General features: G+C 36.0%; 1 protein-coding gene across 1 annotated transcript in view; it reads left to right on the top strand.

The window, feature by feature from the left end:
* Positions 1 to 3,926: 3,926 nt before the first annotated feature.
* LOC104535910 (laminin subunit alpha-2-like) overlaps positions 3,927 to 17,258 on the top strand; it is a gene marked incomplete at its 3' end in the record, with an annotated part of 47,679 nt that continues 34,347 nt past the window's right edge. The window contains exons 1-6 of the mRNA XM_010188312.1: positions 3,927 to 4,104; positions 6,844 to 7,026; positions 8,658 to 8,663; positions 9,766 to 9,920; positions 11,529 to 11,672; positions 12,582 to 12,715. Coding sequence (XP_010186614.1) covers positions 3,927 to 4,104; positions 6,844 to 7,026; positions 8,658 to 8,663; positions 9,766 to 9,920; positions 11,529 to 11,672; positions 12,582 to 12,715 — 800 coding nt within the window. The remainder of the gene's footprint in view (positions 4,105 to 6,843; positions 7,027 to 8,657; positions 8,664 to 9,765; positions 9,921 to 11,528; positions 11,673 to 12,581; positions 12,716 to 17,258) is intronic.

The following is a 17,258-nucleotide window of genomic DNA, read 5'->3' on the forward strand; positions in this document are numbered from 1 at the left end:
AAACAGCTCTTTGCTGCACTCCAAGTTTCCTTTTCTTGTCTAGCTCTCTGTAAGGCCCGTACGACCTTCCCCCACGAGTTAAGGTGTTTCCCACAGTCCGAGGACATCGTCTCCTCGGCTAACGCTTTAGTACATTTATCCCACACTTCAGGGTGGAGAATATCCACCGGCTGGCCAATGGCCCCCATTTTTAAAAGACTCGCCACAGCGAGAGTAAAATCTCTGGGTGTACAATCTATACCCCACTGCTTATGTAGCTGCGATACGACCTTCACAAGGGCTTCCATCCTCCTTGTTGGTCCGGGATGTCCTCCCCGCCGGGCTGGTCCTGCCGCTCCAGCCGCCGTTTACCCATGCAGGCAGTTTCCCCGATTCCCGGCGAGCCTTTCCCGGGTTTCGGCACCACTTGTTGCCTTCAGAGGCGTAGTGACCTGGTTCAGGAACAGCTCGGCCACCCCACCTTTGGGTCTGCGCGGGCCATCAGCTCGCAGACACCAATGTGGTGGATGGCAAATGGCGTTTATTGATAGGTGACATGGCGTTATATAGCTTGGGTTTACAACATCACATCCGTCTGCTTACGTCGTAAATTAAACGCTATTGGCTATTAGGAGAGGGGCCCTATGCTTTCCGTACAGCACGATATCTTCCGGCTGCCAGGCCCTAACTACCCACACTAAGTCGTGCTTGTTTTAAGGGAAAAAAGTTTTGCATGTGACTCATCTTCCTCTCTATTGGATGAGACTGTGGGGAGCAAGAATGTTATCTGAAAGAAGCAACACAAAGATAACAGAAAGGGATGTGTGTAACTGCCAGTTCATTTGTACAGTGTCCAATCATTAAAATCAGCTGCACATGTTACTCCTTGATAGATTTCCACTATTATTTTGGTTCTGGGGGAATATGCATTGGGTAGCATAGCCCTATGATATCTTCTTGTACAGTTTCACATGGAAAACTGCACTTGATCATACTTTCTGTTTCCACTAGCATTGCAAGGGTGGCACATCATCAGTAATTAAACATTACCACCTATGTATGTGATCTGCAGACACATATAAATACTTGTCTCTTGTAAAAATAGATCACTGCATATAAATGGTAGTTAACTAAGTTCTTAAGTGAGTTCTTAATGAAACATGAGTGTAAGGATTTTTTTCATTTAACTTACTTCAGTTTATTCACTTAGAGGAAAAACGAGTGATGCTTTATTCCATTATGCTGTGTGTAACCATGTAAATTTAAAGAGCAATTGAAAAATCTTTGTTCATATTAACTAAGCCATAAAACCTAAAGGCTCATACCTGCAAAGTCCATCAGGATCCTGCTTACACTTTAGGGTTTAGTTTCAGTGATGCATGAATAGTTTTGTTGATTTGAACAATAAACAGTGCACTGATTGGCATACTGTGCCATCTCTGTGCAGAGCTAATCAAGTCGAAACAGGATTGACATAAATTTCACAGGATACTCCTCAGCCTACACTTTAACATGAATTGACAGTGCCTGACACCTTTCAGTGCAAACCCTCTACCCTCTTCCAAGTCAGATAAGTTATGTAGCTTGGAAAAACTTAGATTTTAGCTGCCTGTATTTTGTCTAGCCTCTATGATTAACTGGAGGATCCCAGGCCTTCAAAACATAGCTCCGGCATTTTTCAGAAATGCTAATAATTGAAAGATGGGGAAAAGCTGAAGCTAAGTCAGTTCAGTTTGTGACTCTTACATAAAATTAGCTCAGTGTTTAGTGAAGAGGGCATCTGGATTACAGGATGGAAAGGTACTTCAAAATATAGCTTCATGTTAATATCACTGTGCAAAATGAACAATTTCCTGGAAAAGCTGACACAAGCCTTAGTATGTCCTCGCATCTCTTTGTGTAAGAGCCTTCCTTAGAGCACTTATTTGTGTCTTTATTGTTGCAGTATTTCAAAAAGCACACTTAAAATGTATTTGAGGAATTAAAAGAAAAAATATTAAACAGGTGGGGGCTCAGTATTCAATTTCAGGAGTTCTAAGGAAACTTCCCTCATTAAAATCCATAAAAATCAGTTTGCTGCTATGGTTACAAAGCTGAAAACGGAAGTCTGGAAACAGGATTCTTCAGAACTGTAACTGGAGGATAATTAGCATAATGTTGGATCTGGCAGAGTAAACAGGAGAAAAACAGATAATTTAAGACTATGCAACAAATTTAATACACCACGGCTGGAAATTAATCAAACATCTCAGAAATAGTAATGCACTTTATAAACACTAACATTCCAAAAGGCACCAGAGACACCAAGGAATTATCAAACAGACCATAATTTCAGAATTAAGTGAAGGAAATTAAAACAGTTTTGTTGATATTACTGCTTAACAAGAAATTAACTCAGATAAAGTCTCACAGAATTTAAAACCAGAATCTCATTAATTCATCCTAGTCTACCAACATCACATTGCCAGTAGCCTCATTCTTCGGTGAGACGAAACAGGTCATTTAAAAGTAAAAGTGTTTGAAAAGGCTGATCTTATGACTTATATGATTCTTCCTAACTTTAGTGTTAACTGTACCTCTTAAGATCACACAAATGTCGTGTTCCTCTGCAGGACATTTTGCAGGAATGAAGACTTTCTTCCAGGCATTCCTTCAGGCCTGTGTGTTGCTCTGATTTAAATAAAGCACACGGATTTCTTCCTGAATGACATTTCAAAGGGTCTAACAACAAAAGTATGATTCTCATTTAAATTCCATCCGCTATTTCAGTCTTGCTGTACTCTTGAAAAATTTAGTTAATGTTTTATTATAGGTAATATACATTTTGTTTTATTTTTCTAATTACAAATTGCATCTTGTACATCTAGTTTTAAGAAGCCTTGCATTTTAGAATTTGTGGACCACAGCCCTTTATTCTTTCACAAAAGAGTTACAGCCCTGATACTGTTGGAGATGCCGGAGTACCAATGATACATCTAAATATTGTCTCTTAATAAAAAATGTTTTTTGTTTTTGACGAGTATATGATTATAATTCACCAAGAAATCTAATCTCCAGTGTGTTTTCCTATCCCAGTATCTACTTGGATAAGTATCTGAAAACTAGATGTTTCTTTTCAATAACCTGTCACATATCTGAAGGTCACAGTCATATGTTGCATCCTGAACTCTGTTTCTACAATTTATTCTCCTCTTCCTGCTATCAAGCACAGTGATGTTGAATTAGTTTCCCAGTAGGGCATGCATTTAAGGTAAGAAATTACCAGCAGTCTGTTCAAAAGAGTTCTATATTGATATGAAGAAATTATGAAGAATGCCCCCTAAGATAGTAGTTTAAGCCATAACTGACATTTTCTATGCCAAACTTTACTTCTAAAATTTGAAGTAATATCTGTTTAAATGGCCATGAAGCTTAGCTGGAATCTCACTTTTGAGAGTTTGAAAAATTATTGCTTTGCTGGATACTGTTCAAAAAAACTTCATCATTTTTATTCAAAGCAACTGCTGAAGAATAGGAACTTACCTGTAAAGCATAACATCAGTTTCATTTGTAATATACTAAATATGACACACCTGTGCCTTTGATTTGCACTAGTTCTTCAGTTTGAACAAATTCTTAGCTTTGAGATTTATTTACTAGGTGGACTTTTTCACCCCAAAATTGGTATGTTTATTTCGTAATAACCTGTTGTTATTGGAGTCTTCTCATAATGATGATGAGTGCTAGGGTAATCCGTGTATTTTTTTCTTTCCTCCGTACACCCTAGGAGAACCCTTGATAAGTACACAACAGTACAAGGAACTCAAGCATTTAGATACCATGGAAGCAGGAAATTGAAAGAAACAGATTATCAATGAACCCTACGATCAGTTTTACTGGATTGCCTTATTTACACAATATAATATCTTAGTGATAAATGCCTTGCTCCTTATTATGTATTTTAAATTATGTGCAAAGAAAGAGTAGCAGAAAGAGAGTTAAAGCTTCTGTACTCTGCATTTTTTACAGAAAAGGGGGATAACCTGGACAGCATGCAGAACAGGCTGAAAGATGCTGATGAGAAGAATTCCGTTCTCCTGAGAGCTCTGAATGAAACCTTTGGAAAGCTGTCAGCCATTCCTAATGGTAAGCTGGAAAAGTGCTGCAATGCTTGACTCATCCCTGCTCTTTTGCCTTGTTTTCTATCACTTAACATCTGTCTGATTAATCTTTGCCTGTGTCCACACTGTGTCTGCTTTGACCATTCGCCACTGTTATAAGACAAAGATGGGCAACGTGAGAGAAAACTGAACTGAAAACCAATAGCTGGTATCACTTTTTATTTTGGCACAGTAAAAGGTACGAGACTACTGCAGTTTGCAGAAAGAAAAGAATTATGATAGCAGGGATTACGATATAATCTGAGACAAATAGCCTTTTATTTAAATGTGAAAAGTCTTTTTATGAAACTACTTTTTAATGAACCATTATAATTTAACCAGTATAATTTAATCTAAGAAGAATGAAGACTTACTGACTTTACAGAAAAAGCAGGATGAAATTTTCTGGGTTTCATCATACCTTTCTGCCACACTCTCATTGATTTATGCTGTAGTATCATTTTCAGTCACTGTTCAGTGTTATACCTTTTTTAGATGGTAAATAGCCTAGAACTGGAACAGGCTTTCCTCAAAGAACTCTGAAGTGCTATGCACATTCATAATTCTATATAGCCTAAAGAATATGTTAAAATTATCTGTAATACTTCTTAAAGTATTCTTAAAGAGTCCTGGGACATTAGCTACTGTTGTGAGAGACAGGGAGTTACAATATAGTTTCATTATAATGGTCAGTGATAAACTGAATGTTTGTTTTAGAAAATAAAAAGTTTTTTACCGATGTAATTTGCTATGACTTTCCTCTCTAAGGAGCACTTTATAAACTGAAGATATGCCTTACGAAAATTCTCTAAAGAAAAATCTATATTCTGTCTGATTTGTGATGATCTGGAAGGTTCAGATTGCAAGTAAAAACTTGGCATGAAAAACAATTTACTATTCATCTTGCACATTTTTGTGGCTTTAAGATTCCATATAACTAGAGAGTTTTGTTTTAGATTTAGTGATCCTTGAAATCAAGCATGCACAAAAATTTGTTTTAATGTCATGCTCATCTTATGCCATTTCCTGGGTTTTGGTGACAGGTATTGACATGACTGTTTTTCTTCCTGTGCACAGATAGATGTCTCAGTCAAACAAAAATGGACCTCTAAAGGCAGTTGACCTTAGGACACAGAATACTAAATATATGAAACAAGTAAAAGAAATATGAAATATGCAACCATTAGCAATGTAATAAACTCTTGTCAGATTAGAGTTACAGGGTGCTTGCTCTTGGGACAAGGACACTCATATAAACAAGTGGATGTGCATTAAGAGTGCAATTCAGAGCAAAGAAATGGCATGGATAAGAAAATACAGTAAATTAGGTGTCCAGCAGGGAAATGACCAGTGCGGATGGGGGAGGAAATGACCCTGTCATTTATCTTATTCTTCAAGGATTCAAGAAAGCAGAGAGAAGTTTAAACTAATAATTCTTCTGTCCATGCTATACTAATAGCCAAATAAAAGCAGAAAGATTCAAAATGGGGTAGATGGGCAGATCACCTTAGGAGAGGGACCCACATGTGCATAATTTAAAGTTTTGCTGAAAATAAGTATAATTTGTGTGACCAATAGAGGAAAGTAACACACCAATTTTCACTGTGCTTGCAAAGTTTATGACCTTTAACAGTGTCTTTTAAAAGAGATACTTGGGTATGACGAAAAAAGGTAGTGAAAAAAGGCAGAGCTCTCTGTTCTTTCACTTGTCAGTACTGATTATGAAAATGGTTTATTAAAGGTTCAGTTGTATTTTCAAGGTGCTATTGTATTTTAGAGGCTTTTCAGAGCCAAAACTTCAGAAATAAGGGTGGAGTTGCTTGGAGCACAGGTATAATGTATCTTTACTCAAGAAAGAAAAAAGGGTGATGTAACTCTGCAGTGTGCAGGACAAACCCACCAATTCTCTATGGCCTTAGGAAACATTATGTGCTCTCTAGACCACAGTCTTGATTGCATCAGATGTTCCACAGAAGAAGAAGGACCTACCTAAGAGAACATTTGGAAACATCTACTGTTGATCCCTTGAAATGGAGAAAATGTCTGTGTTTCCCATGTCTTCACACAGTCATAGACTCAGGAATCTGTAATCTGCTTCAAGCAAATGTTGGTATAAACTAACTCTTTATCAACTATCTCTTAGTCAGAAATTGAAAGAAAATAACCTCCTGCGCTTTCCCCACTACTGTAATGCAGTCTGTTAACTTCATGAACTACCACAGGAAGAACTAGTCAGTATGGCAGGTGACACTATCTCTATATGGTTGTTTCAGTGGTGCTCAAACTTCTGAGCTGCACTCCAAAATTCTCATATGGCTAAGGGACATGAAGATACCTTGGAGAACATAGAGGGAAAGCAACTTCAAGGACAGTTTCACAGGAAGTAGGTGTCAAAGCAGGTTCCTGTGGGTCCTGTGACTCCACTATGGTGTGGTGGTAGAGTAGGAGTTTACTTGGATTCTCTTGCAAGCTAGAGTGTCCACCATGACTGTTTCTGCATGGTCATTTCCTTCCATCTGTAGGAATTCAGAAAATTTGGTAGCTCCCTAGCCCAGCACAACTTGTGTTGTCTTGTAATGTCTTACTACTTGTGAAGTAGGAGCTCCCAAAGAACTGCACAACACAATTTAAAATGGTAGAATTTTGACCCAACTTTATTCTTAAGATGTGTGAAAGCAGCCTCTGTATTCTAGGCAATCATTTCATTATCCTTTCATACTTACAGATACAGCTATAAAAGTACAGGCAGCCAAAGACAAAGCAAAACAAGCCAACGATACTGCGAATGACATCCTGGCCCAGATTAAAGACCTCAACCAGAATCTCCTGGGTTTGAGAATCAACTACAGTAAACTTGCAGATGACGTGGCAAAAACAAATGCTGTTGTGAAGGATCCTATCAAGAACAGTAAGATCTTTCTTGGGTTGTTTGGTGGTGGTATTTTCAGTTTGTGATTTTAATTTCACATCTTAATATGCAACAGAGACACTCGAGAATTTCACTCACATAGCATTACTACAGTATGCTGGAATAAAAGGAATCTCTATCACTTCTATTTTCTGGACTTTTAAATCTTAAGGGCTGCTGCTAGTAGTTGGGAAAAAAGCTAATGTCAGCAAGATTAATATATAGTGGATAGATTTGTTCCACAGTACTTTTTAAAGTATTTAGGAGGTGAATAATCACAGATTCTGACTGGCAATTCATCCCCTTTATTCAAGCAAAATTCCACACACTAACCCTGCCTTCAGTCAGTCAGATAATCAGTTCTGGGAGAAATGCATGACTTCTTTCATATACATTACTATTTTTGGTAGAACACTGAAGGCACTTAAGAAGAAAGAGAAAAAGATTCTGGGAATGGTTTTTCGTATGCTTTTTATTGGAGAGTGAATTCTGTTATCAAAAGTGACATTGCTTTAGCATTTTCCCTTTGGTTATGATGGATAAAATTGAATTCTAAATTAGGACACATTTTATAGTAGATTACTAGAACATATCACATAGAAGTATCAGCCAGGACTGACCACAAAAACAGAGAGTCTTCATGAAATTACTCCAGGACTAATTTCTCAGCTAACCTGGGCTCCCTATATTGCTGTCAGCTTCATGAAGCTGGGTACCTAAAAGTATCCAGTTTAGGAGGTTGTCATTCTCATTCTATGGACAAATATTCTCCGCAAACTGTAGCTGTAGCAGTGAAGGAAGTTAATCGCTATGACTGTCACTGTCTGCATATTGCAAGTTCCTGATCCCATGTAAACCATACATGTTGATACATGTATGATACATGTGTCATATACAAAGATACATGTGTGAGCCCCAGCTATAATCCACATCAGGCAGACTGATCTATACTAGTTTAGACAATATGAGAAGTAGTTATTGATTGAAATAGTGTGGTTAGATTACGGCATGTCATGGAACAAGCAGATCTATGAGGTAATGACCTCTGGCAGGGTAGCAATAAACAGCTGAGAAGCATCCTAAAAGCAGTAATTTCTTGGCACTGCTGGATCCAGACCAGTCCATCTGTCCCAGCCCAAGTATTTTAAAACTATGTACACGTTAGCATTGTAGTTGGGATTAGGAGCAATAATTTATAAATTAATCTCTTGATTTTCCCCAGTCACCATTATTTGGTTCACATTGAGGAGTGGTCTTAACACTTGCAAACTCTTTCATGTCAAATAAAGCTTAAGTGGAAGATGTTCTCCAGAAGTACACTCTTACCACTCTCCAACTGCTAATGGATACTCAGATCATAGAGTAAGGTTAATGTAAATGCAGAGTATACCACTCCAAATGTATACAGTGAGTATGCTGGCATTCACGACTGCATGCTGAAGTAGATACATAGAGCCTTCAGAATCTAAATTCTCATTGCGCAGGTATGCAATATCTAAAAGGTAATAAACTTTTTCTAGACCAATCCTGTCTATTAATTTACTTTACACTTGTGTTTTGTTCTTCAAAACATTTTCTTATGTTATCTTCTGTTTTTTTCTTTTTTCTTTGTTTCTATATCTTGCCTACAGAAATCAGTACGTACAATTTATTTCTTGCTGCTTGTATTGTGCCTTTTCCAGTAAACAATGATTCACTGCTAACCACCAAAGCTTCTGCATGGTGCTCTACATTTCACATTCATTGAAATAGTTAAATAGTTACTTTTTGAAGGCTCTGAGGTAAAGTGGCTTGGCAACTAGTTTCACTTATGTGAAACCTTAAGAAGCACCTTGAAGGTTTGCTATCGTTGTCTGGGTGACTATTCAGAAACTAGGTATCCAGACATTCATGCTTTATCTAAGCATTATTATTGTTGTTGTTGTTGTTTGTTGTTGTTGTTATTATTATTATTATCATTGTTGTCGTCATCATGCAGTCTACATTCTTCTGGTAAATGCAGGTTTGCCCGTTTCAGTGTCATCCACAGAAACCCATACCCTCATGCTAGCCAGGTGTTTAAATTCTTAGGTCTGATGATGAATTGTCAAAGAGAAGTCATTGTTCACTGGTTCTTTGTTGAGAGGCAAAAAAGTCATTTGAATCTTAAAGAAAAAGAGTGAAATAATATCCTTGTGAAATTATTAAGTTCATCAGAAAAAGAAAATATTTGCCTTTTACTGCAACTGGTTTTTTAATCTGCTTTCAGTATGCATAGAGAATTTTAAACTTGTGACCAGAATAAAGTCTTTTTCTAGTTGTGGCCATTATAGTTAATTCAAGAATTAAGTTCAAGTTAATTCTAACCCTGTTTCAGAATTTACTAATGGAAACTAACCAGATTTCATTACCATTTTTCTTCAAAATTGGAGTTTTTAAAAAAGTAAGTATTTAATTTATAAGTGTATTTTGCTACAGGAAATATTTTCCACTAGCATCATCCTGACCTGAAGCATAGTTACTGTTTCAAAATCCTGTCTTAACACCTGCCTTTGCTACTATTGCTGCTTTAACTTGATTCTAAATATTCTTAAGTTATCTTACTCTGTTCATGTAGCTTCCTGATCTGTGTGTACCTCATACTAGCCTATACAGTTGCCTGAGTAGTGTGTATGCAGAATTTTCTTGGATTTTATTATTGCAATGTATAATTAGTCTCTGACACTATTCTCTAAAACTCTGCTTTGTTTTCTTATGCAGTTGCTGATGCAGATTCCAGTATTAAAACCCTGGAAAAAGAAGCAGATCGCCTGCTAGATAAAATCAAGCCAATCAAAGAACTTCAGGATAACTTAGGGAAAAACATTTCTCAGATCAAAGAGCTGATAAACCAAGCTCGGAAACAAGCCAATTCGGTAAGCCCTCTTTCTCAGTAAGATGACCTTTTGAGTATTGATGAGATTTTATGTCCTACTTTTCTATTTCTTTTCCACAAGGTGAATGCTTTCTAATTCTAGATATGTGTAGAGAGCAAATAATGCAGTATAATTTCTCAGATAAACAGAGAATAGTCTGATGATTTTTCACTCTGTTTCTTGTTTCTTCATTTAAAAAATATTCTCGTTAAACGGGTAACAGCTGTAAGAATGTATCTGGAAAGGTTATTATTTAAGAAGTATTTTGGGTTGATAGTACAGCAGAAGAGTTACAACATCATTGATTTTTTGTGAAAATGTTTTTTTTTCCTCAGCACTGATATTAAGCCCCTGATCTCATTTCATGGAACTTAAATTACCTGAGAATGACACCATCTCAAAGTCATTGAAATTGCTGAGTGTATTTGCTTTTTCCGTATTCTTGACTTTTCTTTGTCTGGTAGCAGTTCTGAGGACTCAAACTTGAGTTGAGTTGTATAGTTCTGGTCCATTTAATGAGTTTAGAGTCCATCTCCCTGACTCAGTAATACTCTAAACTTGAAGATCAGCTGGTTAATACTAAGGTTATTCAGCTTATGACCTAATGTAGCAAAGGAAAAGAATTCTTATAGATAGCACTTAAGAAAACTTCCTGAAAAATGGTTGAAAAAATATTCTACAGAATAATAGGATCCTGTGAAAGATGTGTATTCCATATACTCAGTGAAATTTGCCTAAAATAGAAAGATAGGTTACAGTGATGATATGGTTTTGTTACATTCATCTTCTTTGTGAAGGTTTTGAAGTACCTGACTGCTCAGTATTTCTGAGATAGGGAAATTGTGAGTTTGGTCATGTAATGGTACTCCTTTTTTGACAAAGTTTGCCTTAATCATAAGGTGATACCATTATGTACGTCTACTTTAATACATAAATGTGCCTAGCTGGAATTGAAATATAACTGTTCTGTCATTATGCCTATCCTAGCATTATGAAAACAAACAGTATATTATTTTTAATCTATGAGCAAACTCACAAACATATCCAAATGCATATGTCACTTGGCTGTGAAAATGAAACTTAGTTATGAATACAAACTCCATTAGATGCTATGTAAAAGCAGTGATAGACACAACTGTTGGTTTCAAAATAATTCTTAAAATCTGTCTTAAATTGGCATAATCAAAGAAATTACAAAGAAAATATAGATCATTCTGTCTACCTGATAGCAACATGCTGTGATTCCTTCAGGAGTGCTGCTTATTTTCCTGGCTGCACATTCCACTTATAGACTATCTGTACTGCTAGAATTCCGCTGCTGCTTGTGTTAGAGCAGTGTATCTTGTAGCTGGTTTTAATCCGTACATTTCATCCTTTCCAATCTGAATGTCAGAAGGAGCTTTTATTGCCTTTTAATAAGTAATCCCAGGAAGAAAATTCCATTTGTACCTCCTGTGCATATCCAAGCAACTCCCTGGTATGTATAACACAGAAATAGGAAGGAAGAAGAAAAAAAGAAAGTGTAGTAGTATTATTTGGAAGCATGTACCATTAATTCTGGAATAATAAGCAGTAAACTGAATTCTTTCTGCTGTGCTTTTTTTGAAGATCAAAGTGTCCGTGTCCTCTGGAGGCAACTGTATTCGCACATACAGACCAGAAATAAAGAAAGGAACATACAACACTGTCATTGTCAATGTGAAGACTGTAGTTGCTGACAATCTGCTTTTTTACCTTGGAAGTGCCAAGTTTGTAAGTCTGTCTCCTGCTTTTCATGTCAGAGTTGCTCAATCAGATCGGACTACTGACAAATACAGAAGATGAAAAAGGCTTTTTTTTTCCTCCTAGATGCTTCAAAGCAGTAATAGAGGGCCTAAGATAATCTAGACTTTTACTGTCTTTGGTATTAATATAGGGACTTCTAAAATATAAGCAGCAAATATTTTTTAATATTTTTTAATTTTAACTAGATATGAAAGGGGAGATTTTACATGGACTGCATTAAAGCTTTAAAATTCACAGTGCAACCAGGGTAATTTTGAGGTTGCTTTGAGGTATTACCTTGGGAATGAAATAACTAATCATTTTGCATCTGTCAAAGCTCCTATTTATTTTGATTTTAAGTCAAGACTACCGTTCAAGCATAATAATGATGAATGATTCAGTTTCCTATGAGCCCTATTGCAGGCAGACTTCTAGAATAATCAATAATAATTCAGCAAAAGGGAAAAGTATTCTATTTTTAACATTTTGAACTGTATATTTTATTTACCTAATATGAAATGAAGAGGCTAGATGGCATCATGCATTAGCCTAGAAGCCTGACATCTTTCTGCCATCCAATGGATGTTTTACGAACAACATTACTCTGAGTTAAATTCTTCTCTTGATGGCTACAGTATCAACATTTCTGTAAGTCTAGTAGCCATTTACTGCATATCTCTGACAGAAGTAGTTTGGCATCTTTGGCTTAAGATTCCTTGTTTGAGCCATCGAAAGTAGTAAAAAGATAATCTCATTTTAGACCACTGTGAGAAGTAGTGTTCATACTTTACTGTCTGTGTATGGGTTTCTGATGCCTCATTAGGCCTTCTGAAATGTGAAGAATTCTGGAAAACTTCCCTTAATGAGATTGCTTCTATTTTCATATTTTACATATAGACTGACTTCTTGGCCATAGAGATGCGCAAAGGCAAGGTGAGCTTCCTGTGGGATGTGGGATCTGGTGTTGGACGGGTAGAGTATCCAGATCTGACCATTGATGATGGGTTTTGGTACCGGATTGAAGCCTCTAGGCAAGTATATATTTCACTTCCATGATGTGGTTCTTAAAGAAAAAATGGCTAAATTTAACAAGTTCTGCTTCTAATCCACTGTCCTCAAGTTGGCATACCTCAAGAGTACATGGAAATGTTTGCTACATTTGAAACAAACTTTTTTTAAAAAGATGATGTCAAGAATATGAGAAAATCTAGTATGGTTTAATTAAAGCTTTTGAACCTATGCCAAATAGTACCAGAAGTATATACACTACAAATACTATTGAAATGTGAATTGTGTTAAGAATTTATTTTCATCATGTATTTCCCTGCTAGCATCAACAATCTATGACTACTAATATTCCCTCCTGTTTGCCTATCACTCTATCAATTCTCTTCTTCACGTAGCCTCTTTTGAAAATAAGTTAAAAGTTACGACACTCAAACAGATAACTAATATTCTTTTCTCCTTGAATTTCAAAGAGGAGCAGCTTTTCTGACTATCTGGTCTTGATACAGTACTGCAAGTGAATAGTCTGTCACGTATCTTGATTCTTACTCAAAACACCATTTCCATAGGCAGAATGTCTCTTCGAACTGGAGACATTTAAAAAGATACAGTTTATGAAAACTCAAGGATGAAACATTCTGGAAAGTTAAACTGTACTTTGTAATTTGAGATCAGCTGTTGAATGCTTTTGAACTTCAGAAATATAGATAGCTTAATATTCAAATTTCACATTTGTTAGCTGAAGCTTATGTTTTCCATTCAAATAGCAAACACATGACATATGGTGTAGTAATTACAGCATAAGGATTGCATAACTTTATATCCTTTATCTTCTACTTCTGAACAAATCTTACTAATTTAGCATCATCTATATTGCAATTTGATATGAAGCTGAGTAATTCTTCCTCCATCATTACAGTTAATTTCACATAGTATTAAACATAGAAGCAATAATATAGTCAGAAAATGAGAGAAAGAAGGAGAGAGAAAACAAAGCACTCTAATTCCAGTTTCATCTATAGCTCTCAGAGAAGGAAATGGCATCCAGTTTAAATAATTTAGCGAAATCACAAAAATCAGCCATTCAGAGCAGAGAACTAAGTAAAATTATGGTGCCATTTCCAGAAGCTGACTTAATGACACCTTATTGCTAGGAAAATACAAACTGGGGTACAATATGAATTGTTGAAATCTTCACCAGTTCATATTATGCATACTAAAATAGCTTCATGAAACAGTAATGCCAGACTTTCATTTACGAGAAAGCTGCTTCAGCAGAATATGGAGCCAGGACATGGTATAAAAATTCACACATCCTACAAAAGCACATTGCCTATTAAGCTGGTTGTTCTGGATATATAGGGTGTGCATGCCATTAGTTTTGAACAAACTGCTGGATCAGCAATTTAGGACAATTACAGCTGCACAAATCTGAAATACAGAGCAGTGTTTAGGAGAATTACATTGAAGAGACATTATTTAGATATGTGAGATTAAGGTGAAGAACTAGTGACTGTATTTACAATCTTAAAGCAGACTTCATAAATAACATAACCTACTGAAGATTCTTCAACTTTGAACTTTTTAGTCCATTTGAGAACTCTCCTCAGACTCTCTTCTTAAGCTGTTGGAGTGTTTTGCTCATTTCAGTCTCTCACCTTTTTTCTCTACATTTCTGCTCAGTTCCAGCCACAGACGTTTTCAGCAACCTGACAGAGTTGCCTGAACAGCTGGAGCAGGGCATCCACTTAGAATGGGGACATAAGATGAAATTCTGACCTTGGTGAATTTTGCCATTGATTTCAGTGGTTACCGGCATTGACACACAATAATAATGGTATGGTAGGTTTACAGGTTGATATTAGTTCTTAATCAAGGATCCTGAAGAGCCTTAAAAGGAGAGGATGTGGTGGCACAGAGGTTGTGAATTCTCAATGTCACTCAGCATACTGAATGAGATCTAAATATGAAAAAGCTGACTGTTGAGTAATAATCAGAGATGTTTACTTCAGTTAACATCTGTGCCAAAATTTCCAGTGTATTGTGACCGAATTGATCATTACTGCGTCTGTTTTCAAGGGACACTTTTAATTTTCTTCACTTTCTTATTTAAAGTGTACTAGTACTTTGCATTTTATTTTTTTATGCAGAGGTTATCCTGGAAATATTTTAATGTTTTAATGGAATTGAAGTGAAATTTGTTTATTCCTGCAGGAATTCCCTGTAATTTGATGGTAAGGAATTTAACCAATGTCATTTACAGAGTTACTTATCTGCTTCTTGATTGGAATCAAGAACTGGAATCAATCAATTAAAAATGTTATTTTAAAAACTTATCAATTAACAAAGGAAAATCTGGCATAACAATATGTAACAAAATAATTTAAAGTAGGATTGGAACATGCAAACAAAGTCAATTTTGTAAAACAGTCAAATGGGTGCTAAAATATTTTTAGGGCTCACTAGATCTGTGAAACAGTGTCACTTGACTTCAGCAGGCCTCTATTAGGAGCAGGAGCTGATTAGTTGTGATTTTAATCAAGTGTGATTTAAGTATTACCATTGCTTTAATTGTTAATGACAGAGTTTAAGCAACCGCCATCCTTTGAGGACAAAGGACGCTTGAATTGCAAGTTCACTGTAGAAACATCCAGCCCAGCTCAGCAAGAATTTGGTCTTAAACTACCGTGGCAAATGTAAGCCATACTTGAATGGCTCAATGAAGATTTTCTGTGCTCTCAAGGGGTCAAGGAGCAGAGGTTTCTGCATGGTATTTTGTAATCTAATGTTGATGACTTGCAAAAGTCATCTCATTTACATTGTGCGTCTCCTAAGGAGCAAACCCTGCATGCAATGCATTATGTAAATTTTTCAGATGATTAACCACACAGTGCTGGTACATTTTCTATAATCCACCAGTTTTGCAGAATTGACTATTGCTAGAGCAGTATCTTCTAACCTGATGACTTGTCATGCACAGGTTAGCAATGTTTTTTTGCTGTCAAGTTAGCCAAGTTCTTTCTTCAAGCTCAATTGTCCTCACTAAATGAGAGAGAATTACTTATGTAAGAGACTCCATCATTTCAGTCTGTTTGAAGATGAAAGACATCCGTGCAATTTCTGACATATTAGACACCCTAAAAAGTGTCAGTCTGCTCAGTGACTTCTGCATTATTGCACTTAGATTTTTTAAACTCAAATCTTGATTTCAGCACAATATAGATTGAAAGTGCAAATGACTTCCTTTCAGAGAGCATCAAACTTAAGCAGTTTAAAAAAAAGTCTTTAGAAGCTTAGTTTTTCATCAGTTACTACATTGATAACTTTTATCCTGTAAAGGACTTCGCATCAATAAGCCTTCTGAAAAACAACAAAATAAAAATTTGGAATTTATGCTGTATAGAAAGGTACTGACTTAGCATTCAGTTGATTTTGGAATAAAAATTTAAAATACTGTCATTAAAAGGAAATTTTTAAAAAAATTAGAATAATGTGGACAGCTTCATCCCACTTTGTTAAAATCATTGGAAGCAACTACATATTTGCATAACCCAGATGTCACTTAGGAGATTCCCTAGGAAACCTAGAGTCCCATCCATGTGATTTCCAGAGTTGCCAGATCAAGATATTGAAGAACTCCAGTGTTTTTTGCAAACACGTATTGTTCACATTGAAAGCCTTGAGACTACAAAGCAGGCAAGATGGCATCGATCTACAAAGGTATTTCCTATTGGTTGGAAACCATCAAAATTACTTTGCAACCATGCTTCACAGTTCAGGAGAAATTTATCAAAACTGCAAGGTCTCTACTAATTTATTTTTTCTTTGTTGAAGTGTTTTTTTTCCAGTTCTATGTTATTTCATAAGAAAACTGTCAACTCATTCTGTTTTTTGGAGTAAGAGGTTCTGAACCAAAGACATCTTGGAAGAGTGTATTTTAGACATAAAATGTATATTTTATAGGATTTTTCCACTTTCTAGAGCCATGGTCCAGTAAACTCTGTAAATTCAGAAATTCTGTAAGTACAGGATAGAAATGTATGCATTTAACTTATTCAGTAGCCTAAGTTATGCACTCTTCCTTGCCATGCTCTAAATCTAAGTTCTTCAAGTAAAGCTTTATTTAACAGAAATGAGAGTTCTTTCTGAAAGGTATGTGTTTAACTTTTAGTTTGCTCAGTATTCAATACCCCAAGCCAATATTTTTTTTCCTAATTAGACAAAAAGGAATTTTGCGTCTTTGCATGCAGCAAAGCTCAGGACTTTAGAAAATCAAAGGGTTTTTGTTGTTGTTGTTTTACAACAAGGCTGTGCCTTGATGGTATGTTGGTAGGATGAGTATGTAATTTTTCATCCAGAAAAGCTACATGGTGAAATTTTTGGTGAATTTTATCTGTTTTCTAAGAAAAATCTGCTTTATCTAGCTTGAGAACAGGTACTGAGTAATTTTTAGGGTTTAATCAAGTAGCCAGCAAACTATAATTCATAATCTAAAAAATACGGGATCACTCTTGATGGGTATGTAATCTTTGCAAACTGTTATGAAAAAAAGAAAGTAAGTTTAATCTA

Source organism: Mesitornis unicolor, unplaced genomic scaffold (genome assembly GCF_000695765.1).
Source record: "Mesitornis unicolor isolate BGI_N332 unplaced genomic scaffold, ASM69576v1 scaffold18287, whole genome shotgun sequence".
In the NCBI taxonomy this organism is placed as follows: domain Eukaryota; kingdom Metazoa; phylum Chordata; class Aves; order Mesitornithiformes; family Mesitornithidae; genus Mesitornis; species Mesitornis unicolor.